Below are 25548 nucleotides of genomic sequence, written 5' to 3'. Positions count from 1 at the left end.
GATGAATTTCATCACAATTCCTTCGACACAGTTGTAATAACATTTACAAATCAGCAGTAGATACTACACAGTTGTAACTGGCCTGTCATTACTGATCCCAAGACATTGGCCAACACACGCACTTATAAGAAACACAGAGAAACACTAAGAACAATTCTCAGAATCACATCCATCATTCCTCCTTGAAAAACACGCAATGGAGGACGAAGAAAAATGCTATTACATAACAGAAAAGGGAAGAAAACAAAACTTCAAAAACATAAAGCTTATAACATTTGACCTTGATCATACCATATGGAACATTGATAGTTTATTAAATTATGCAGACGCTGAATGCTACAAATACATGAAGAAAAATTACAAGAGATTGTATGATTATTTACAAGAGGAATACGAATTGTCTATTACAAATTTGGTGAAAGAACTCCTTGAAAAAAATGTAGATGTAAACAAAGATGGGGTTCAAATACTAACAAGAATCCGAGTAGATGCATTAAAATATTTAGCGAAACAGACTAATTATGATGAAATTAAATTTTCATCTGAAATACAAGAGTTATGGAAAGAGAAAAAAAATCACGTTCATTTATTTATTAGTCCTGGAACATTAGAATATCTAAGAGAGTTAAAAAGTAGAGGCTACATCTTAGGAGCAATAACCAATGGAGATTCAGATGTTAATGCAATTAAATTTTTAAATGAAATCTTTACATTTGTAATTAGATCCATGGATTATAATTATTCAAAACCAAATGTTGAAATATTTAATATTGCTGAAAATATTCTAAAGAAACAAAATTATAATTTTGACATTGATCAATGGTTACATGTAGGGGATGATCTATACACTGATATTATGGGAGCCAAAAATAAAAATATAAATTGTGCATGGATAACTATGTTTAGAAATGGAACTGAAATTCCACCAAATCAATGGTATTCTTACTTAAAATTGAAACTTGAAAAAAATGGTGACACGAAACTTACACCATATGATCCCTTTTCTGATGGGTTATTTTCCAGATTTAGAAAAAGGAATGTCGCTATTCCATACGAGTACATAGATATAGAAATACGTCATTGTAGAGACTTGGATGTAATTCTGGCATGATTTTCTTGACCCCACATTTGTGTCTTCACAAATAGGAACACTCATAATATATATGGCTTTGTCATGTGGTGTGTGTGTGTGTCTCCTTTCCGCTAGATCCACGTCTACGCAGTATGTTCATACGTACATGTATGTATCTAGGTAATGTGTAGCATGCTACATAGATGTGGATCTAGTGGAAAGGAGACACACACACACACCCTCCTCAATTCGGTTAACCCATCTTGCACCCTCACTTTTGTTACGCATTTTTGAAAATGAACCATTTTTCTACTTCACACGTGGAATATATATAAATATATATATGTATGTATGGATGTATGGATGGATATATGGATGGATGTATTTTTTTTTTTTTTTTTTTTTTTATGTATCCCACTGAATTTTACGGGTATAATATTACGCTTGCAACATTATTCTATAAATTTTCTTTTAATTTTTTTTCACAAAAATGTTCAAGTTAAGATTGGTTTGTTAGAATCTGCATGGTGCTACATATGGATTCGGGAGGTGTGGTGAGAGCGACAATGGGTAGAGAAGCCGCAATCCCGATGTAGAGAGAATTTCTCTGTCCTTTTTTAGGAACCCAAAGTAGCAAACAAATAAAGTGGCTCTATATACCTAAGTTGAAGAACAGTATCCATTAAAAAGGACGAATTCTGTGCCAAGTTTCCAGTTTTTTTTTTTTTTTTTTGTGCAAAAGAATGAGGCATAAATACACATTTATGGGAAATATTTATGCATATAATTCATCGTCCCCCCACCCCTACATGGGATGAAAGCGCACACTAAGATGTTAAGACACGTATGATTAATATGTGAAGTATGTTCAAACATCTATGAATGAATACACACGTCACTAGGATTGGTGCATCTTCTCTAGTGATGGAGACAGTGTGACGAAACAAATGGAGTGTTAACTGTCAGAGTAACCTGGATAGCTGTCGTCATCAGAAAATACAGAACATGCAGAATTACTGGACGAGGCGGAGCAATCGTCTTCCTCGTTTTCTTCCTCGTTTTCTTCATCAGCTTCTTCATCAGCCTCTTCTTCATCCACCTGGGCAGAGTTCACAGATGGGACGTGTGCGCACGGGTCTAGACCGAATTCGGGAGTGCCTTCACCAAGTGCAGCAGCAATATCAAAGGTTTTCAAAAAATAGAATAATTGTGAAACACTTAAGTGACAAATCGGACCAATTTTAACATCCCTTCTGAGATTGGTTAGAATTTCTTCCATTCTATCTGAACAGCAGATAATACACAAAGTAGAACCAATAAGAGTATTAGTTTTATCAATTTTGAAATTTACAATTCTGGAAAGGTATTTGTAACAAACGGTTTTTAAATCTCTTGTTGTCATATTTTCAATTTGGGTTAATAAATTATTATAAAAATTTAAATTTAAATTTTTTATACTTAAAAAAATCGTCTGCGAAGCTCTATCTGAGACAGTTTCTTGATTATTAAATATTGTGTAGTATGCACTACTTTTAGCAATAGAAAGTTCTTCTGGTTTCATTTCATTTTTACAATAATAATCGAATATTTTTAATGCTTCTTTTAACGCGCTAATTATATCACTAGATCTGTATATACGTAAACTTAGTTCCCCATGGATGGCATTCAAATCTAAAGCACATTCATAAGCAAATCCTCCACCACGTATACTATTATATAGTGGCCCTTCTGTCATACAGAAAAATTCACGTATAAGCAATAAAGCACAATAGTCTTTGTCTTCATAACCTGATGGAACTTTAATAGTCATCTTTAAATAAGAAACATCTGTGCTTTTCAAACCACAAAGAACACCATTATATGCTTTATCTTTCACTAAATTATATTTGAAATTCTTATCTTCCTTTTCAAATTCTGCATCTAAGTGTTCCTTCAAGCTTTTGTGAACATTGGGTCCTAGACATATGTACTTGTCCGTGACTTTTTCTCTTCTCTCCTCAAATGGGCAGGCAGATGCGCCACTTTTACTTTTTTCATGGCTACCTCGCTGGTTCTGCTGTTCAGGCGTCTGTCCCGGACTCTGCGTCTGCCCTGGGTTCTGCTCCTGCTTGTCCTGCTTGTCCTCGTCCCGCCCCTCCCTCAGAGCAGAATCACTTTTGTCGAAAACAAACTCCGTATGTGGTGCGTTTACTGTGTAGCTGGATGTGTGTGCATCGAGGGCCCCTTCCACGTGGGAGGTGCTGAACCAACGGTCATACCAAGAGAACACGTTCTCAATTTTGCTAAAATTTCCATCAATAACAATTACAAAGTTCTTCAAGTGGAAGAGCTCATTTTTTAGCGTATTCAATTTGTTGTAAAGTTGAGTTAAATTATTTTTATCTTCTATAAGCTGAAGAATCATTTCTTGTTGCCCAATCGAAGCAATTCCAGAATTGCTACCTTTGAGATATCGAAGTGCATATTCTAAATTGACCACTAACGTTTTTGGCTTTGTTTTCTTTTGTAACAAATTTTGGTAAGCGGACTTTAAAATAATTTCCATTCTCTCTATGGTCAAATTCATTTTAAATATAGATAAGAATAATAAATCAAATAATTTTTCATAATGTTCATATAGACCAACTATTTGTATACATAATATATTTCCTAAACTTCCTGCTCTAAAATTCTTTGCATTTCCTCCTAATCCATAATCACAACAGTAGTTAATTGTATGTCTAATTAATTCTTCAGTAAACAATTCACATTTAACATTTCTTTTGTTTACTTCTACATCTGTTTCGAAAAGCATGTAGCTTAGAAGTGGTATATACTTTTTCAACTCCTCATCAACTTTGTTTGAGTTGATTAGTACATTTATCGACACAAAATTAGATGGAATGTTGCTTAGCTGAATTGGAAAAATTATTCTTTTCAGGTCTTTTTCTAATACCTTCAAGAGGTGGGCATTTTCAACGGACACATCATTATCTGTCTCTTTAACGAAAGGACTAGATGTTTCATCACGCTTTTCCAATTTTGTCACGCTTACTTCCTTCATTTTGTGTACTTCCCTCGATCCATCATTTGGTTTGTGTTCATCTACATGCTGTAAGAGAGAAAAATTGCGAAAAACTGTAAGTCCTTCAATAAACACATTTTGTGGCTTCGCGGAATCTACCACATTAAGTGAACTTTTGGGAGGTTTCTTATCAAAACCTTCTTTAATCTTCTTAATATGTTTAACCATTTCTTTCAATTTTTCTTTTCCATATTTCTTTTGTTCACTTTCAATTAAATTTCTTTCGAAGATTTCAATTTGTTTTGCTTTTTTATAACTCGGATAACATCGCACTTCAACATAATTATTTTCGACAAAATATTTTCTCAAAACTTCCTTCCAGTATTCCTCATCCTTTTTTAACAAATCCATATATGTCTTTTTCAAGTTTAGACAATTATTTAAATCATCTTTACTTCTCCCATATATAAAGTACTTAATAATAAATTCGTTTAGAAGATATTGTGGTGTCATCTCCAAATCTCTCAAGTGTTGTAGGTAAGATCGCACAATGATGTTCCTCAGCCTTTCCATATTTAGTGCTTCATCTAGAACTTCCTTCAAGCACTTTCTCGTTACATCTCCCACTTCATTCATTTTGACGTCATACACTCGGTCGGGCCCTTTCACTTGAGGCTCCACTTGCTGCTCCTCCACTTGCTTCTCCCCTTGCTGCTCGCCCAGTTTCGATGCACGATTGCTAGCTCTAAATTTATATGTCACGTCATAAATGTCGATGGTGAAGTAATTTTCCTTCAAGTCCTCAAGTGAAAAGTCTATGCTACTACAATACGTATTTTCTTTATCTTCCAAGAGACGCTTACTTACTGGGGAGGTTGTCAAATCGGTTAAGTAGTTCCCTAATATGGATATGGCCAACTTGGTTTGAAAGTCTGACCATTCACATCCTCTCCATGCGATGCATACTTGCCCATTGTTCAGGTTGTTGCATGGGTAATATTTTTTTACAATTCTGGAATCTGTTCTTTTTTCCACGTTGCATTCTTTGTTCCATGGTCTCTTCGGATTTTGTATTTGTTGTATGAACAGTTCCTCGCAGGTGTGCCCAGTTGCATTCACCTCCGCTTCCACGTTTGTCGAGATTGCCACTTCTGCTCCTCCTGTGGAGACTTCCGCTTTCTCCCCCTTGCACTCTGGTGGCCTCAATACCTGGGAAGGGTTCAAGCCCAAGTGATACTTCTCAAATTCGTGAATTATATCCAATATATGGTCGTTCTTGAAATTTCCAAAAATGATAATGGCAAAATTGTCTAAGGTGTAAAATTTTTTAAAATACTCCCTGACTCGATGATTGTTTGTATTTCTCAACCCATCCAACGTTCCACCCGTCTCGAATCGATAGCCACTTTTTTCATTTGGATACAAATTAGTAATAACAGTTCTTTCAATTATATTTTCGCAATTATTTTCTATTGATTTCATCTCAGAATAAACCACTCCATTATGAACTCCATTTTCAAATATATGATGAACTTCTGACAAAAACATATCATCACCTAATGTTGGATTCAAGATGAAATCCAAATAGATGGGTAAAATATTACTAAATCCTTCAATTCCAAATGTTTCTATAGTATAACAAGTATGATCTATAGATGTCCATGCATTAGTTCCTTCAGATAAACATTTATAAGCTAATGAATCTAGTAGTCCTTTGTGTGGATATTTATGGCTCCCTAAAAATATCAGATGTTCTAATGTATGAGGTAACCCTTCGTCATTTTCTGCTTCTGTCAGTAGGGTGAAATATCCATATATTTTGGGGCTCTTAATTTTATTCAAGATTATTCGTAACCCAGACTTGTCAGAGTAATACTCTTCAACTGTCAAATCTTGCTCCAGCAGTACGTGGTTTACCCTCTGGTAGTTATGCATGCTGTCCATACGTTAGTCAATTCTTTTACACGTTTGTGTGGATAAGCACATGTGTCTTGATGCAGTAGACACATTCAACTTCAACCCCTTTGGACCTTTTAAAAGGTAAGCAAGGGAGGGGGAGGAGGAATAACCGTGATACCCTGTGTCACTATATATACCCTTTCGAAATTCTTTTCCTAACTTCAACTTGTATGTGAAAATGTATATATCCTGTGTGAATATACCTGTACAGGTAAAAACACGCCTACAGTGAGGACTTACTTTTTTTGAGTAGCACAAATGCGTACTTTTCGCACAATGTACAAAAAGCGAAGGGAAATTTTTTGGAACTGTTATAAATATGCACACACTAAGGTTGTGTCTGCTCATGTGATAACTTCCGTTAGCTTACATTAGATAGGCTTCATGTGAGCATGATGCTTTTTGCATCCCAATATTAACATATGTTCATAAGAAAGTTCATTCGGGCCTTGATATGATTCATATCCTCTCATTTACACGAATGGGTCCCCATTCCCTATACAATTCGTGTGCATACGCAAAAGGTGCAATACGCAAGGAATGCGCTCTGGCAATTTTGTTAGATTATAAAATTATAACAAAATGAAAAAAAACGTCAACGTTTGTCATAGGGACTTCGACAGGGAGAAGAAGTTTTTCTTTAAATCGAATGTGACTTGTTACTACATTGGGAATGTTCAACATGTTCTTGTTTTTGTTGCTGTTACTGTTATTGTTATTGTGTATTTGTTTTTGTTACTGTTATTGTGTATTTGTTTTTGTTACTGTTACTGTTCTTTTTTTTTTTCTTTTTCTTTCTTTTTTAAGAAATTCAAGGTATTCATTACCATTTTGCATAACATTGTTAAAACCTATAAGGCATGTAAAAAATATGTTGGAGTAGGCGGACGAGCACCATTTCGATGTTTGGTACGCGTTATCACAAGGGATATGTTCAATAATTAAGTCGTTTTTTTTTTTTTCATTTTATTTTATTTTTTTTTTTTTCCTTTCTACATCATTGTGATATATGTTCAAAAAAAAATTGGTGCAATAAAAGAGAGGGGGTGGGGTGGGGAAGAGAGTAAGATTTTTTTTTTTTTTTTTTTTTTTTTTTTTGTTATTTCTTTTTTCTCCATCATTTTTTGTGCATTTTCTTGTGCCAGTTGTTTGTGCTTATTATCCCTTTTGCAGCTCTCTCGTGTTAGAGGAAAAGGGGATAAATTTACAAATTTGATCGTGCACATCCGATGTGTAAATTCGAATTAGAGCTACTACAGAAGAAACAATGTGTATGTTTTCCCTCTAAACAGCTATGATTATCCTTTTGAACTTTATTTTGTTTGCGAAAAGGGTGGGGAAAGTGTTATGGAATCTCATGTAACTTTTTTAACAAGTGTTAATTATGATAGTAACTCTATGTGAAGATCGATCATTAGGACTTTCACACGCTCTCAAAAAAAAAAAAAAAAAAAAAAAAAAATAAAGAAACAAAGAAACAAACAATGAAACAAACAAAAAAACAAACAAAGAAAGAAACAAACAAAGAAAGAAACAAACAAAGAAAGAAACAAACAATACTATATGTGTGTTACTCCCCATGTGTTATGATAACAATTTATCCAGTACCATTACATTTTGAAATGACAGACGCAGTTATATTTGTTAGCCAACAAGTAGGACATTATTGTTCTTTCGAACCATACCATGAAAAAAACTTTTGTTTACGAGCTTTTCCTTTATTAGTATACCAAATGTATGGATAAGCCGAATATAAATATTCACAATTTTTTTTTTTTTTTTTCTTTTTTCTACCAAATAATCATTTTATACATATATATATTTTTTTTTTCCTTACAAATACAACACTTTTTATCATCTACACAGTGTAGGAAATGTGCAATGTTGTGGTGGAACTATTCCCACGTTTTGTGCCATTATGTTTATTTTTTTTTCTTATCTTTTAGTGTCCACTATTTTACTCTCCTTAAGTGAATGAAAACGGGACGAATCAGGCAATCCTGTGGACACACATATATGTGTAATGCTCTTGTTCGTGTTCTTGTGTTCTTGTGTTCTTATGTTCTTATGTTCTTATGTGTTTTATTTTTTATTTTTATTTATTTATCTTTTTATTTTTGCCTCCTTACTCTTTTCCCTTAAGGGAACACATTTTTGTTGTGTGTGAGTGCAGCCCTACCAGTATCCGTACATCCCCATTTGCCTTCCTTCTAATTTGGTGAAATTATACATGCTAACAGTATAATGTAATACCCCCTTAACTCGGTAATGGAAAAACGAAAGGAGAAAATCAATAAAATTAAAACCACCTTAACGGCAATAATTTTTCATAAAATTGGGCTATAAAGATGTAAAAAAATTATGATCACATAAAAAAAAAAAAAAAAAAAATTTTTTTTGGCTAGACAAAAATGGATAAATCTAACTTTTGTTAAAATCTTTCGACGAAATTATTTTTATATGATGTTATGTTTAATGTAAAACATCATAAGCTTCTCATTCTTTTGTTGTCATACATAAAAATGATCGATAATGGGGAAACCATACAAATGTGTTACATACGCAAAGACTATTTTTTTTTTTTTTTTTTTTTTTATCTTGTTTCCCCCATTTTTTGCTAGCGGAAATTATCTACAAAATGTGAACTATCAATTAGGCTACTTTGTAGAAGATAATATATAAGGGTGGTTGATTTGAAATGGAAAGAAAAGTAACACCTTGTAAAAAATCCGTTTGAACATGAAAGCACAACAAATTGGTATTTTTTTTTTTTTTTTTTTTTTACATTTTGCATCTTAATGTCATATATTTGAGGCACACAAATATGCAGAACGCGATGTGTGATTGAAACCATGAATGTACATCCATGTGTATATAATTCATAAATATACACTTATCGCTTCTACATAAATGTACACTCTTATGGGCTTCTACATAAATGTACACTCTTATGGGCTTCTACATAAATGTACACTCTTATGGGCTTCTACATAAATGTACACTTATGGGCTTCTACATAATTATGCATACATGCACATGTATAAAACATGTTAGGAAAGCCCAATTGTGGATAGCCTATAAAAGGTCCCTTTTTTTTCAAAATGATTTTTTAGTAATCCCTTTAACCCAAGGGTTGTTTTGTCAATATGCACCTCACTTATAAAAAGGTTATATTTTATGTACACTTTATTGTTCCACATGCAAATGTAAAAAAAAAAAAAAAAAAACTACGTTTTTACTTCAAACCAGGAATGCACATGGTTCGATGAAGTTCCATAAAAATTAGCAAATTTAAGGCAGACATGATGTCGGCACAAAAAAATAAGGCACTGCATATTTTCTGCATATATATACATGTATGTCATTGGGTAATTATCCACAGTTCTTTCGGGAGGCAAAATAGGGAACTGATTTGATTTCGACGATACCTCCTCACCTTACTTGCTGTTACAAAGATGAGAAGGGTTCGAAATGTAGAACACTAAACGCATGACACGTATATGTACATATATATATGTCAACCTATATATTGCATATATCTTCCTATATATATATATATATATATATATATATCTATATATATAAAGCTTAAAAATTTGATATTTCTGCAAGCGCTTAATAATGTATAAATTCTGAAATGTATTTCAAAAATATGTTCGACGCCCTTGAAAAGGTTTGAAGAATATTTCCAAAATATGCATGAAAATTTTTGCAAAACACTGCCAACAAATGCGTGAAGAATTTGCAAAAGAATTTGCGAATTAGTCACAAGTATACATACATATATATAAATACTGCCATGTAAAAATTCATCCAACGAACCATTCATAGAAAAGAAAACCTTAACTGTGCAGCTCATTTATATGAAAAAAAAAAAAAAAAAAAAAAAAAAACATCCTTCAAATCAAGAGGCACAAGAGAGGGAGTCACTTACACATACATGCGTACATAATACATATACGTAGGCATATTTATATGTAGCTAGATTTAGCCCAACCAAGGAAGAGTTAAAAAAAAAAAAAAAGAAAAAGTGTAAATCACCATGAGTATGTCAAAATTTGCAAGATCCACCCTTCATATAAACAAAGCATGCAGTGTCGTGGATAAACAAATAAAGAACAATACAGCAGTTAGAACATTGAAAGGTCTGAGAAATATCAGCAACTACAAAAATGTGTGTAACAAATGGAATGCTGAATTAGTCACTATTGGAGTTGCTAAACATGGAAGAATAGCAAAACATTTCAGTAATGCAGGAGGAGAATGCTACGAGTTTAAAGCAGAAACAAAGAAATTGCTACAAATAGTAGCACATTCGCTATATACAGATAAAGAAGTTTTCATAAGAGAATTAATTAGCAATTCTTCTGATGCATTAGAAAAAAGAAGATTTCTTCAAACAGCTTCTACAAAAAATGTGGATGACACGTCAGGTGATGAATTAGCTAATATTCCTCTTCACATCAAGGTGTCAGCAGATGCAAACAAAAATTTGTTCATAATTGAAGATAGTGGAATAGGTATGAACAAAGAAGAAGTGATTGAGAACTTGGGTACTATAGCAAAAAGTGGATCACTAAACTTTTTGAATTCATTAAAGGAGAGAAGTAGTAAAACTGATGATGGGAATAACATTTCTGAACAGTCAGGTGAAAAAAGAACAGAATCTTCAAAACCAGGGGACAATATAATAGGCCAATTTGGTGTTGGTTTTTACAGCTCCTTTGTAGTTTCAGATCAAGTCGAAGTATTCACACGTTCATATGATTCTAATTCAGTTGGTTATCACTGGAAATCAGATGGAAACGGTACATTCTCTTTGAAAGAAGTGCAGGAGGATCTGCCAAGAGGTACAAAAATTATATGTCACCTGAAGGATAGCTGTAAAGAATTTTCCAATATACATAGAGTCCAAGAAATAGTTGAAAAATTCTCTTCATTTATCAATTTTCCTGTGTATATTGTAAATCGTAAAAGGGATATTAAAGGAAGCAAAGGAATTGTTAAGGGAGAAAATGGTGAATCTCAGATGCAGGAAAAGATGAGTGATGAAGGTGTTGGAGAAGAAACAATGAACAAAATGGACACAACATTTGTGAATGCAAAGGAATTAGAAACGATGAATCAAGAGGAAGATGATAGTGCTTCTAAAATAAGTAGTGCTAAGGAGGAAGAAATTGAGGAACTCAGAAAAGATGTATATGACGAAGTTCAGATAAACAACCAAAAGCCCCTATGGTGTAAGAATAATGTAACTGAAGAAGAACATGAGAAATTTTTCAAATTTCTAAACAAAAAAAAGAGCTATGATGATAACAAAAGTTACATATACAAATTGCAATACAAAACAGATGCACCCGTTTCAATAAAGAGTGTTTTTTACATTCCAGAAGAAGCGCCATCAAGACTGTTTCAACAAAATAACGAAATTGAGGTATCTCTTTATTGCAAGAAAGTTTTAATTAAAAAGAATGCAGATGGAATAATCCCTAAATGGTTACATTTTGTTAAGGGAGTAATTGATTGTGAAGATATGCCTCTGAATATTAGTCGAGAGAACATGCAAGATACTACTTTGATTAATAAAATTTCAAGAGTTGTAGTTACAAAAATTTTAAAAACATTAGAAAAAGAAGCATTAAATGATGAAGAGAAATTTAGAAAATTTTACTCCAATTATAGTTACTATTTAAAAGAAGGAGTGTTAGAAGATTCATCAAGTAGTTTTTACAAAAGCATTTTGATGAATCTTTTAAGATTTTATTCAATTCAAGAAAAGAGAATTATTTCTCTTAAAGATTACGTAAATAAATTTAAAAATGGACAGAAAAAAATTTATTATTTTTGTGTTAACGAAATAAATGTTGCTTTATCATCCCCCTACATGGAACCGTTCAAAAAACAAAACATCGATGTGTTGTTACTTTTTGAAGAAATTGATGAATTCGTCTTAATGAACCTACAAGAGTTTAATGGTTCCAAGTTTGTATCCATCGATTCTTCACAAAATGAAGATTTTGATGAAATTGTATTGAATGCAAACGAAGGAGAAATTGGAAATGCTGAGAATGATCCAAAGCAAGGGAAGAAGCAAACAGAAAAAAAACATATCTTTACAGAGAGTCAAAAAAGTGAACTAGCTAAATATTTTAAGGATGTATTAGGATCAAAATGTTCAGATGTAAAATTTTCCGATCGTTTAACAGAATCCCCAGCTGTCGTCACAGGATTCTTATCACCTACATTGAGAAAAGTTATGAAAGCAACTATGAAAAATGCATCTTTTCAAGACAACAACATGTTACACAACTTGCCTGCCACCTTAGAGTTGAACCCATCACATACAATTATTACTTCAATATATCATTTGAAAAGTAGTAATCAAGAGGTATCTAAATTGCTAGTCCAGCAACTTTATGACAATGCATGTATTGCTGCAGGAATTTTAGAAGATCCACGTTCGTTACTAACCAAATTGAATGAACTATTGGCACTTACAGCTAGATATGCATATCACTATGAGAACAATACATCTAATGCAGAAACCCACGTAGAACACACTACCCCCTCTGCTGAGGAAACAGTTGGAAATACTGAAATGTTAATAAACTCAAAAGAGTTACTACATGATACCCGAATGGATGAACAGGGAAACGTAGCTAAGGAGACTCAGTCGTCCAAATTGTGAACCAAGGGGAAAATGATATTTTTTAACAAAGTAGATATGAATTATATATACATACAATGAAAAAAAAAAAAAAAAAAAAAAAAAAGAGTTATTCTAAATATTGCCATTTTTGCTAAATGGGGCACATATCTCATGCCCCTTTTTTCTCCACATCCGCAGCAGCCAAACGTGGGGGTACTATAACCTTACCGATAAATATTTGAAGAATGAAAATGTGTATACATATACATATATATATATATATATATATATATATATATATATATATATATATATACCTCTTTTTTTGCCCTCTCCTAGCCTCGTTAGTGATTTATTTTACTTCACTCTATTGACATTATTTTATTTTAATTTTTCCTTTTTGCCATATTTATTATGTGTGTACGCATTTCTTACACAAGAATTTTAAGAATTTTTTAAAAAATAACTTTTAAATAAAAAAAAAAAAAAAAAAAAAACTAATTTAACGTATTAGCGGAGATGTATCTAAATGTTTTTTTTTTTTTTTTTTCCTGAATCTCCTGTATGTGCTACTGCATGAAGACGAAACAGGTTGGTGAACATGTGATGTGGGTTATATTTTTTCTTCCTCTTTTTTCTTCCTCCTTTTTCTTCCTCCTTTTTCTTCCTCCTTTTTCTTCCTCCTTTTTCTTCCTCTTTTTTCTTCCTCTTTTTTCTTCCTCTTTTTTCTTCCTCCTTTTTCTTCCTCCTTTTTCTTCCTCCTTTTTCTTCCTCCTTTTTCTTCCTCCTTTTTCTTCCTCCTTTTTCTTCCTCTTTTTTCTTCCTCCTTTTTCTTTTCGTTCTCATCTTCCTCTTCTTTCTATCCCTTTATTTTTCACGCATAGAGGGGGGTGAGCTAAATAAGGGATCCCAATTTCTTACTACTCTTGCTATCTTCCATGAGGGAATCTTGAGCTGCCACGACTCTCAGAATATTTTTTTTGCTACTTTCTTGTAATTCACCTGTGACTAAAATTTCATCTAATAAGTAGTAGGCCTTGTGGAAGTTAAAAATCAAATCCAATTCACACACATTTCCAAAATATTTATCTAAAATTTCGACATAATGGTGGATAATTTCTAACGTGATTAATTCATTGTCTCCCTTATCGATGCATGCGATGAAAAAAAGGCTCGCATATCTGAGAAAACCAGGGGAGTGGTATGATGTAGTGGCATGCACGTGAAGACTGTTCATATAGGGTTCATGGATGGAGGAGGTGCTCATACAATGTTCACTCAGCACACATGTGCACCCCTCTCCCATTTTCTAGTTCTACGTTCTAGTGGTTGCCTTGCCATGTGTTGAAGATGCTTATATAAGTGTGTATTTACTGGAACTTTCCCCTCCCCCCACCCTCATAATATAACATATGAATGTGCATAAAATAAATTGCATAGACATGAATTTACAACACTCGTAGAAGAGAAAATATTGATAGAACGAGCAGGTAACCTTTTAAACACAAGCTTGTACTCACGCCATTCCACGAAATTACAAAGTTTTGGAGTCCTACTTAATGTTATCTGAGATGTTTCTCGAATTATTTTTGCTTTTTCTTTTTGTGATAGAGGGATGTACCATTTTGCTAATCGTGTTTTTCCCTGCCTACTAATGAGAAGCACAAAGTGAATCATAATTCAATTTTGGGATAATGAGAAGACGGCAGGTGGAGTGGAAAAAAATTGGATATGTATAAAAGGACAAGCGAAATTGCGAGGGGTGCTGAAAACTGGAAGTATGCGGTAGAAAGGGAAAAAAAAAAAAAAAAAAAAAAAAAAAAAAAAAAAAAAAAAAAAAAAAAAAAAAAAAAAAAAAAAAAAAAAAAAAGAAAAAAAAAGAAAAAAAGAAAAAAAGAAAAAAATGTTACGGTTAAAACGTTCTAACTTAAGAACTCATTTACAATATTTTCGAAGCATGATGAAAGAAAAGAAAAATCTCTCCTTGTGTGCATTTATACGGTTCTCCTGAGTTGAGCTTTCTCACGACAGGAAAAATATTCATATGGGTTGTATTCACCTTAGGAAAAAAAAAAAAAAAAAAAAAAAAATGGACCAATTTTCATCATTTGATCTGGTAATAATATATGACCACAAATAATTTCACAAAAATCTATCTTAGTGTCGAAAAGGGCAATAAAGGAAGAGATAATATAAAAATAAGTTATACTATTGTACGTGCATAAATGTTTCATTAAGGAGGAAGAGTTAAATTTTTATATCTTTGGATTTGTATACACATATGGATCTAGGTTATCATACCACCCTTTCGTAAGAACGATTTGTAGGAATGGGACAGAATGGAGCTTAAGAGACCAGGGTTGGAAGAGGAAGATGCTGCTCTCTTCCCGTTCATAAGATTTTGTCTCAAACCCTCCCGAGTTCTTATAGGTTCACAAATAGGATATAGTACGACCATTCGTCATAACCCTTTTTATATGGACATACATTTGATTTTATAGTTGTATAATTATATCACTCCTAATGACATTTCAAGTCAACATGTTGTACCAACGTTTTATTCTGAAATTTTAAGATTTAAAAAATATTATGCACAGTAGTAGAAAAAGAAAAGGAAATCTTATGGCATGAGCTCGACATGACCATTTCCGATAGAGGTAAAAGAGAATGATAAAAAAAAAAAAATAAAATAAAAAATAAAATAATTAACGTGGAGGTAAAACTATAAAACTTATCAAAGAAAATATATACATATGTGAATACGTGTCCCAACCAGGATTTTCATAAATGTCATAAGGTTTTATGTTAGGACAATGAATTTAGTCTATACAGAATTTTTCGTGGATTTAAAAAAAAAAAAAAAAAAAAAAACTCTTTTTATATTATTTATTTATTTTTTTTTTTTTTTTTCCACTTTGCTTTTCCATTACACAAAAACTGTTGTAATAATATCTCTGTTTAGGAAAATTATATGCATTATATTGTAAAGTTATGTTAAATGTCTTTTTTTTTTTTTTTTTCTCTACTGTGTGTATATCAAGTTATTCGTCTTTGGTTACGCAATAACATTGAAAAATAGAAAGGGTAAAACTAAACATGAATATATAACTATAGCTGCTTTCATTTGTTCATGCGCCTTACTATTTAACAATTATAGTGCCTTAAGGAGTAAATTAGCATCCTTTTTGTTTGTACTTTAAATAATAATTTTTTTCAGAAATGGCCATGTGTACTACGAGGGTTGCAAACAAACAAGAATAAAAAAAAATTAAAAAAAGTAAGAGTAAAATAATGGCCAATAAATAAGGATATAACATTTATGGATAATGCGAATAAAATGTTTAGAGAACTGATGAAAACACATGTTATTCATAGAATGATGAACAAATATGAGTTATGTTTTTTTTTTTTTTTTTTTTTTTTTTAATTTTTCTGCCCCACACTATAGTGTGTTTTCCCCTCCTCTTATTAGGAGACGGGTTTATTATAATATTGTACAAATTGACTAAAAAAATATACAAGGTTCAAATAAGGAATAAAAATAAAGAAAAAAAATATGAGAAAATAATGTTTTAAAACATTATCTAAGGAGGAACTTGTGACTTTTTTTTTTTTTTTTTAGTCACTTCATTTATATTTATTATATCTTTTGGTTTATTTGTATCCCATTTATTACATTTTTTTTTCTCTCCCAATTTTTATCCAAAAATATATATACATATATATATGTATATATATAAATGCATGCCGTGTATAAATATGTAGTGTCATTGGTTTGTCACCTCATAATTTACTATCACATTACTTTTGTGGGTGTGGAAGTGGGAGGACATTTGAAACTGTTGATAAAAATTAGATTAAAATTTTCATTAAATACTAACAAAATTTGTTGAGGTTTGAATTGTTACATTGAATTGTTTTATCCCTGATATTTTTTATTTTATATTTTTTTTTTCCTTTTTTTTTTTTTTTTTTTTTTTCTTCTAAATGATAAAAAATAAAATAGCAGTAAGATAATAAAATTACAAAAAATTAGTAATTTCATAAGCATTTTCTGCATATATATATATATATATATATATATATATATATATATATATATATATATATATGTACATATAGCACTTTTAAGTACACGTTTTTTTTAACATATATGGCAAATGCTACATGTGCGCATAGGCATATGAGTAAATATTATATGTGTATACAAATCCGTTATTTCATTTTCGAACCTTTTTGTTGACAGAAAATTTAAGTATATATTTTTGGTGTACCACCTAGTGTTATGAATAAAAATATATATATATATATCATCGTACATATGTGCTACATTTACATATCTATCATCTCCTCTGCTTGAATAAATTGTGTGAAAAAAAAAAAAAAAGCCCCAATAAACGAGGTAATGTATTAATATAATGAAATAAAACGATCTACGTTTTTAGAAGAAAAGTCCGGCCAATAACCCTACTCTACTTTTTTACCCTTTTTGTTGCTTGATGGATGACAAAAAAAAAATAAAAAATAAAATAAAGCATAGTAAAGCTCTTAAAGAAGAGGGGAAACGAGTGACAATATACCAACGGAATAGGAAATAAACAGATTGAAGAGCTAGAGGAGGACTACCCAATAAATGAATCACAGAATTGTTAATTCGTACGAAAACGAATAAAATCTTATTAACACAGTTGTGGAGAGAGTAAGGTGATATATATATATATGTATATATTTCCTGCAGAGAATTGAAAAAAAAAGGAAAAAAAAATTTACAAAAAGTTCATCATCCACAGAGATTGCGATAAAAGGGTAAAATAAACGTGTGGGTTATTTTTTAACAAAATCGTCCCCCAACGATAGATAAGAAAAAAATGGAGTGGTTGAACACGACATCGAATTATGTATATCCAAATGATATGTGTGCATTGATAAGTAATATGACAAAAATTTTAGATAATGAAACTATAACAGATAGTGACAAAAAAAAAATATGGGATATAATAAATAATATATATGATCAATGGACCAAAGTAGCAGAATTGGAAAAGGAAAAAGACAAAAGAGATTACTATAAAATAATTGCTCTCTTTACATTACTCATGTCAACCAACTGGTTTAAAGAAGAGCAGGAAGAGATGGAATTCATAATAAACGAAATTTATTACAATTATGTGGGACTTGCTCAAAGTTTTCCACAGGAAGATCTCGTCAGGGCTGTTCAGAATTCCTTGGGTGCAGAAATAACAAAGGTAATGTCCTCTTTATGCAAATTATGCACATTACGCATTTTTGTGCATGGCTTTTTTTTTTTTTTTTTCTTTTGCCATAAATGTAAAATAAAATATGAACAAGTCATACGATATGTGTATTGGCACCAAAATTTATGTATGCACATGTGCATATATATATGTGCATTTTTTTTTTTTTTTCTGAACAGTGCATAATTAACAAAAGTGACCTGAAAGTGGAATTTGAAAAGGGAGACTACGGTGAAGGCGTTTTCAATGGGAAACTTGTACTAGACATAAATAATGGCCTTTTTTTGCATAAGGAAAATGAAATTTTAAAATACAACGGGAAATTACCTATGGATACATACGAAATTGAGATGGCTATTAATTCCTTTGATTGGAAACAACATGAAAGAAAACAAAAATAAAAAACGAAATTGGGGTTAGTCCTCCTCCCCTCCCCCTTCGGCCTTGTAACATGGGCAATATAATGCATAATAAAACTATTCCGCTTTATATATGTAACATGATAAACGGCACTTGTTTTGCTTTATATGATATATAAAATCATTTCTCCCTCTCAGCATTATAAATAACATCATTTTTTTTTTTTTTTTTTTATCTCGCTTTGTTTTATAACACCAGCCAATCCGCATCGTATGACAATACCAGTGATTTTTCACCGCACGATAATATCAGCGAATTCGCTCTGCACGGAAATAGCAATAAACCCACACCGCATGATAACACGAGCGAATTTGCATCGTATGATAACACAATTTGTCCCATTTCATAGCGAGCAGCCATTTGTCCCTTTTTAATACCTCGTGATTGTACTGGTGCCGATATATTATGGTCACATAATTGTATACGACAATTTGCCTTAACCTCACTTTTCCGCCTACCCCTGTTACTCTTTTGATAAATTAAAATACTTGTCCCACTTTAAAAAAAAGCCTCCCATCCGATTACACAATTATTTTTTATTTTATTTTTTTTGCTCGAAATATTTTTCTTCTTTGCTTTGAGTCTTTGCTTTGCGTCTTTGCTTATTTCTCGTATATCTACTTATTATTTTTTATTCTATTTTTTCTTTTATTGTTCAATTAAGTCACCGCTTAAATATGAGAAAATAAATAAGCGTCACTATGCTATCAAGTGAATTTGTTTTTTTAAAAATGCTTTTCATATAGTATGTTCTATTGAGGAAGCTGAAGATCTCTTATATTCCACATTTATTAAACATTCCGTGAATAAATATACATGTTTTATTTTATTTTGTTCTTGAATGCAAGCGTTTTTTTTAAGTGGAAAATTTTTTTTTTTTTAAAAGTTCACCAAATCTGTGTAGAGTAGTATATATGACTATATTTTGCTATGCACGAATTTACAAAAAAAAAAAAAAAAAAAAAAAAACGGGAAAAAAATATTGACAAATATTGCTTTACTTAAAGTACAAAAAGGTTGAGAAGCCATCACAATTGATTTTTTTACTACAAAAAAAAAAGAACATTTCTACGCTGAGGACATATAAAAAACGATATATATATATATATATATATATACATATCTATATGTATCTATATATATTGGGGGCATAAAAGAGGCTATGCAACTGTGCTTCATATAAATGTCAGATGAACACATACACAATTAGATTGGGAGAGAAAAATATACACACGTTTCAATCATACGGAAAATATGTACCTACACAATTCTACGTGTTACTTGTGCATTTACACATCTTTAATTAGTATCTCCAAATATTTTTTGTATCCATCTGTTTGGGTCTATACGTTCCAAGTTCACAGATTCTTCTGTCTTTGAATTCGTTTTACACAAAGATGAACTGCAGTTGTGATTGTAGTTGGAGCTAATTCTATGTAGCCGATCTCTCCTTTTCCATATTTGGTTTACAACTTTGGAATGCGAATAACTTTTCATCTTATTCATGAAACCGTTTTGCTTAATTTTCAAATAATCCCCACCTCCAGAACCATCATTCTTTCTTAGAAAATTTTTTCCCGCGTATGTATCTGCAAGACGAGAAAGTTTGAAAATGAAATAAACATGTGTGAATTTACATATTCTCACGATATAACAAACGTTTCGACACGGTAATGGGGTTACAGACAAAGTGGCGAATGTACCCACCAGGATGTACGTAAAAATAAATGTAAGGCAAAAATGGGCGCACACAAAAAAATAAAATACCATAAAATAGGATAAAACACGATGAAACACGATAAAACACGATGAAACAAAATGAACAAATAAATGCAGACCGCACTTGCTATTGTTATTACCATTAGAATAATCTCCTTTTATTGATAATATTTCAGGATTTTTTCTCCTATTGGCTAATTCTGTGTCGCTGAAATTTCCCTTCTCTAGAGCTGTCAATCCTAAACGATTGATAAATACATTATCTGTGTCTTTGTATGAATGCTGAGAGAATTTCTCTGAATTCTCATGTGAATCATAACCATCAGTAGCTGAATTCTCCCGAATTATGCTATTAAATTTGTCGCCATCAGATTTATCTCCATTATTGGAATTCTTTATGTTTACTTTTATTCTTATTAAATCGTCTGACTTGTTCAGATTTTTATTTATTGTATCGTTATTCATGCAGTTATATGTATTTAAGACATTTCTCATTTCGGTACTTTCTTCTAATATAACATTTTCTCCTTTTTCTTCACCCTCTATTTTTAAGAAGGAATTTATTTCCTTTTCCATAACATCTATTTGCGCACTAGTCCTTTCACAAATGTTCTCCTGCGCTCTGTCTTCTTTAACATTACAATTGGTATCATACCTGTTACCACAATTAGTGTCATAATTACGTTGGTTGTTTTGATTCTTTCTTTTTTCATTCTGTAATGTGCTAAATGCATTCTCACTGTGATTTTGTTCTTCAGCGATAGAATTCCCCATCTCGGTGCTCTTTCCTATATTATACGTAATTTTTAATGCACCATTTAGTATTTCTTCACAGTTTTGATTTTCAATATAGATGTTTTCTTCTTTTATATTGTTATTCTTCATACCACCTTCATGGTGTTTTATAAAGTGCTTGTCAAGTGCTCCTGCATCGTCTGATTCATAATCTTCCAAAATTTGCACCATATTATTCGGCTCGAAATAGCCACCCCGTTCTATACACCTTCTTACCTCCTCCTGAACTATATCATTTTGTTTATACTCCCCATCTCCCTTTTGTTGTATATTCCTCTGTGTGTGTGTCTTAAACGATTGGATACTTCTTTTCAATAGGTTCAGTTTTTTTACTCTATTTTTATATGAACGTGATCTAAGTCTTTCGTCATTTAATGCGTCTCTATATCTTATATCCCTGAATGATTTTAACATAAAGCTAGAAATGGGTTCTTCTATCCTTTTCTCATTTTCCATAGTTTTGCATTCTTTCTTTTTTCTTACTTTTCTTACTGTTGGGTGATGATTCTTTATTCCAAAAATTATATTCGAAATATGACGTTCATTTGTTATATTTACTCCTTTGTATTTTTTTCCATTTTGAACGCTGTAATTTCGTGGTGCATTATTAATGTTTTTGTTGAATTCATTAATCGATACTTCATTTGATGAATACAAATTTACATTACTGCAACTGCTAATGTTACCTTTCTTGTAGCTGTCTAAGTTGGTCCTGTTATTGACCCTATCAACAGAATCATGTTTTTCTAAACGTTTTGATATCTTCCTGGTACATCTTCCTGTTCTTTTTAAAAAAGATATATGATCCCAATCAGCACTACTCGAAGATTTATCGTAATAATTACTCCATAAATTGTTAAATTTGTCTCTAGCCCTTTCTCTTAACATAGTTCTCTTTTCCACTATACTAGCTAATGATTTTTCAAGTTTTTTTTTTTCATATAAATTTTTTTTTTTTTCTATGTACAACTTTTTTAGCAGTAGCTCATTCGTGATCTTATCCTTCTCATAGCTTTTCTTATTGGGTTCTGAAATGCATTCGGCTAAGCTTTTTCTTGTACCCGTCTCCACTTCACCTATATGGAATTCTCCTAACCTGTCATTCTTATTCGTTAGCCCCCTTGGTGCGCTATTTTCAATATTCATACATACGCTACTCTCTCTTGGTAGAATTTTCTGTAATTCTTTGTAATACTTATCAACTTCTTTACTTATAGGTTTGTCATGTTTGTAGATTTCACTCATGGGGGATATCTCTTCTATGTTTCTATATACAATGGAAGGTTCGATAGTGTTCCTATACGACCTCTCCATATCATACTTATGTTCCAGTGCAATGTCGTGTCTATGCTTCGATACCATATTATACCTATGCACCGGTGCATTATAACCCCGATTGGGGATAAAAATTGCTTTTTTCATACTTCTACCAAGATGGGGAATATGAGATCCATCATGTGCCATGGGAAGATATCCAGAAGTTAATAAGTTCATAACATGGTCTCTTTCCATTTGATTTTCTTCATTGTCTTGTCCATTGTGATCTTTTCCTTTCTGGATATCAGTTCCATTACCAGAGATTCGGCTACCCTTTAAGTGAGATATCTTACTTCTAAACGGATAACTTTGACGATAAGCATTTAAATGATTTTTCAACCTGGTCCCTCTTAAACGTTCAACGGGTCTCCGTGATTTCACGCATTGATTATGATTTGCCATTAATTGAGTCATTCTAAATTGGTTATTCTTTTTTGTTCCATCATTTTCTGCGCCTGCCCCTGCTTCTGCCCTTGAATCTGCCTCTGAATCTGCACCTGCCCCTGCATCTGCCCTTGAATCTGCCTCTGAATCTGCACCTGCCCCTGCATCTGCCTCTGAATCTGCCTCTGAATCTGCCCCTCCTCTGACAGATTCGCTCGAGTAACTCTCATCTGTGCGACTATGTGCCTCTTCATCGATCTCTTCCGCACAAATCTGATTCGAATCTCCCACCATCGAATCATTGTACGAAATTTTAAAGATTCTTTTTTTCCCTTTCACTGATGAAGAGGATTTTTCGGAATGGTCACTTTTCAGTGCATCCTCAGGAGGACATGTATTTTTTTTTTTTTTTTTTTCGCTAAAAATGTTGACAACCCGCTCTATATCCAAATCGACAGCACATTTGGCTGCTTCTTTAAAATCTTCATCGTTCGTTTGCACTTGAACATCTTTTTTGTTTTTTTTCTGCATCTGAAATATGTTTTTTACTCTTGTTCCATTTTTATCACTATTGAGATCGACGGTTTTTAAGGATATATTTTCACTGGAAGACATGTCAATAAGGTTAATTATAAAATTGGAATTTTTTCTATTACTCATGTGTGCTTTTTGTGGATTATTCATATCGTCACTATTGGTGCAATTATTTAAAAGATTAACCTTCTTTTTTGGATTTACTTCCGATGTAATGATATTAATTTCTCCCTTTTCTTTTTTTTCTACAATTGGCATTTTTTGCATTTTCAAAACATTCAGTGTCTTCAGTTCATTTTCCATGTGATTGCTACTGCTACTGACGTGTCTATTTTTGTATAAATTTAATATGACATCTGTTGGACTCTTCGTTTTTCTGTATAGAATTGTGTGGTTCAAGTCATTAGGGGATCCAATTTCTACCATATTCTTTTTACTAGATTCAAAATATTCGTACATTTTATTTCTCCCTATAGTGTGATTGTTGTTTATCGTGTATCTAAGGTAGTCTTGCAGGTTCTTGTTCCTAGACAATTCTGAGGATACTCTACGTCCCACCCCCGGGGTGCCTCCACCAAGGTCTTGCACTCCACCCTCAGAATCATTTCTCGGCCCAACCTGTGCGTCATTTCTCGGCCCAACCTGTGCGTCATTTTTCGGCCCAACCTGTGCATCATTTCTCGGACCAGCTTGCGCATCATTTCTCGGACCAGCTTGCGCATCTTTTATAGTGCACTTTTGGGAACCGCTCGGGTCGCCTCCCGTCTGGAGGTAACTCAACTCAGGGTAAAGAACATACAAGGGGGAACACCTCAAATATGATGGAATTTTTATATTTGTATTATCTTGAAATTTTATTGAATTAACAACATTTTCTAATTTATTCGTTTGAAAGTTGTTATGTACATTATCAACAACAGTGTTGTATGTTCTATTGGACATTCCAATCTTGTCATATAACATTCCTCTGGAGAACTCATTAGATAACTCACGGTCATATGAAATGTCGGTGTTAAATGGAAATTCCTCATTATTGTCTTCTTCTTCATTCATGTACAGATATTTGTGTAGATTCTTGGCATTTACCTTTCTACCTACAGATTCGTCTAATGGATTATTACAATGGAGTATTTCATTTTTACTAGTATTATCATAGTTCAGGTAATCAACAGGTCTTCCATAATTGTCTCTTTCACCATCCACTATGGAACTATTTTTTAAAAGTCCGCTTGAATTTTTCAGTATGATTGAAGAGCACATGAGGTTTTCTTTTATGCTGGTGCACGACCTGTTCCTCGCAATTTCGAATTTGTTTTTTGCACTTGTCATGGTGTCTCTATGCAAAGCAGATATGCAAGGCCTTATTATCTGTGTGGATTTTGTTGTACCGTCTTCCGTGTGTTTTCTCCTCGGAGGTACAGGCAAATCAGTCCTCTCACCCCACCAAAAGAAGCAAAATAATGGAAAGCAAAATAAAGGGGAGGCAAAAAAAAAAATTGGGTTGAAATAATTCGTGCACAAATGAACCCACGAAATAGTTATTCCATGAATGAACACAACGTGAATAAATTTCCCGTGTGTATGTCACTTCGGGAAGGATATATATATATATATATATATATATATATAAAAAAGGGGGAACTTTCTAAGAGTAGTATCTAACAAGTGTGGATGATCTGGGAACTATACCCGATGGGGGAAATTTTTCCAAAAAAAAAAAGAATAAAAATTAAATGAGATGATATGGGGATGAAACGAACAAGATATGAAAAAAAGTGCAGACGAAAGTTGGCAGACGGATGCATGTCGTCTCCACTCGTCAATACGGGTGGGGTGGTGCCATTTTCTTCAAATCATCATCCCAGTTGCTGTCCTTTCACACAGAATAAAAAAAAAAAAAAAAAAAAAAAAAAAAATGAAAGCAAGTAACAAGTGTGTGCATTTAACATGGGTAAGTATTTTTCCTCTTGGACGCTTTCGTTGGTGTGGCTTTTTCAAAATTATCATTTTTGGGAATGGCAAGAGAGCAGAATGCATATTGCAAAGGCAAAAAAGTGACACTTCAAAAACGAAAAAATAAATAAAACCCAAATGTATGAAAATGTGTACGAATGTGTACGAATGTGTACAAGTGTGTACAGGTGTGTGTACAGGTGCATGTGCCTACGCATGCATATATTTTTCACTCATATATAGCCCCCCCCCCCACCTCCCATTTTTTTTTTTTTTTTTCTCTCATATGATATATCAGCTGGATGCAGCAAGGCATGAGGAGGGAGGGGGGGGTTTGAGTATGCATGTATTTTACCACACTCCTTCTGTCCCCACAAAATAATCATCTTTGAAAATTTTCCAAAAAGGTTGAATAAAAATAGAAGAAAAAAAAAAAAAAGGGGGAAATCGCAACGTGTTAAAGGGGGATTATCTCTCATTGGAGGTA

The 25548-nt window shown here is 32.5% G+C and overlaps 6 protein-coding genes across 6 annotated transcripts; 3 read left to right on the top strand and 3 right to left on the bottom strand.

Annotated features, from left to right (window-relative positions):
• Positions 1–196: 196 nt before the first annotated feature.
• Positions 197–1111, top strand: PGO_091520 (haloacid dehalogenase-like hydrolase; the record flags this gene model as incomplete). The annotated part of the gene is made up of 1 exon (XM_028687740.1): positions 197–1111. One exon carries the CDS (start codon positions 197–199, stop codon positions 1109–1111), a length of 915 nt encoding a protein of 304 aa, XP_028543541.1.
• A 916-nt stretch (positions 1112–2027) lies between these two features.
• On the bottom strand, positions 2028–6011 carry PGO_091510 (hypothetical protein, conserved; the record flags this gene model as incomplete). The annotated part of the gene is made up of 1 exon (XM_028687739.1): positions 2028–6011. The coding sequence occupies one exon, from the start codon at positions 6009–6011 to the stop codon at positions 2028–2030; it is 3984 nt and encodes a 1327-aa protein (XP_028543540.1).
• Positions 6012–10077: 4066 nt separating this feature from the next.
• On the top strand, positions 10078–12723 carry PGO_091500 (heat shock protein 90; the record flags this gene model as incomplete). The annotated part of the gene is made up of 1 exon (XM_028687738.1): positions 10078–12723. One exon carries the CDS (start codon positions 10078–10080, stop codon positions 12721–12723), a length of 2646 nt encoding a protein of 881 aa, XP_028543539.1.
• Positions 12724–13579: 856 nt separating this feature from the next.
• PGO_091490 (AP-1 complex subunit sigma) lies at positions 13580–14361 on the bottom strand (the record flags this gene model as incomplete). The annotated part of the gene is made up of 2 exons (XM_028687737.1): positions 13580–13865; positions 14180–14361. The coding sequence occupies 2 exons, from the start codon at positions 14359–14361 to the stop codon at positions 13580–13582; spliced, it is 468 nt and encodes a 155-aa protein (XP_028543538.1).
• Positions 14362–17552: 3191 nt separating this feature from the next.
• On the top strand, positions 17553–18340 carry PGO_091480 (hypothetical protein, conserved; the record flags this gene model as incomplete). Its single annotated transcript, XM_028687736.1, has 2 exons — positions 17553–17945; positions 18134–18340. 2 exons carry the CDS (start codon positions 17553–17555, stop codon positions 18338–18340), a joined length of 600 nt encoding a protein of 199 aa, XP_028543537.1.
• A 1318-nt stretch (positions 18341–19658) lies between these two features.
• PGO_091470 (hypothetical protein, conserved) lies at positions 19659–24437 on the bottom strand (the record flags this gene model as incomplete). Its single annotated transcript, XM_028687735.1, has 2 exons — positions 19659–19948; positions 20198–24437. The coding sequence occupies 2 exons, from the start codon at positions 24435–24437 to the stop codon at positions 19659–19661; spliced, it is 4530 nt and encodes a 1509-aa protein (XP_028543536.1).
• Positions 24438–25548: the final 1111 nt, after the last annotated feature.

The sequence above is a fragment of the Plasmodium gonderi genome (genome assembly GCF_002157705.1).
Source record: "Plasmodium gonderi DNA, contig: Chr09, whole genome shotgun sequence".
NCBI classification, from domain to species: domain Eukaryota; phylum Apicomplexa; class Aconoidasida; order Haemosporida; family Plasmodiidae; genus Plasmodium; species Plasmodium gonderi.
This window is presented reverse-complemented; position numbering and strand designations above follow the sequence as displayed.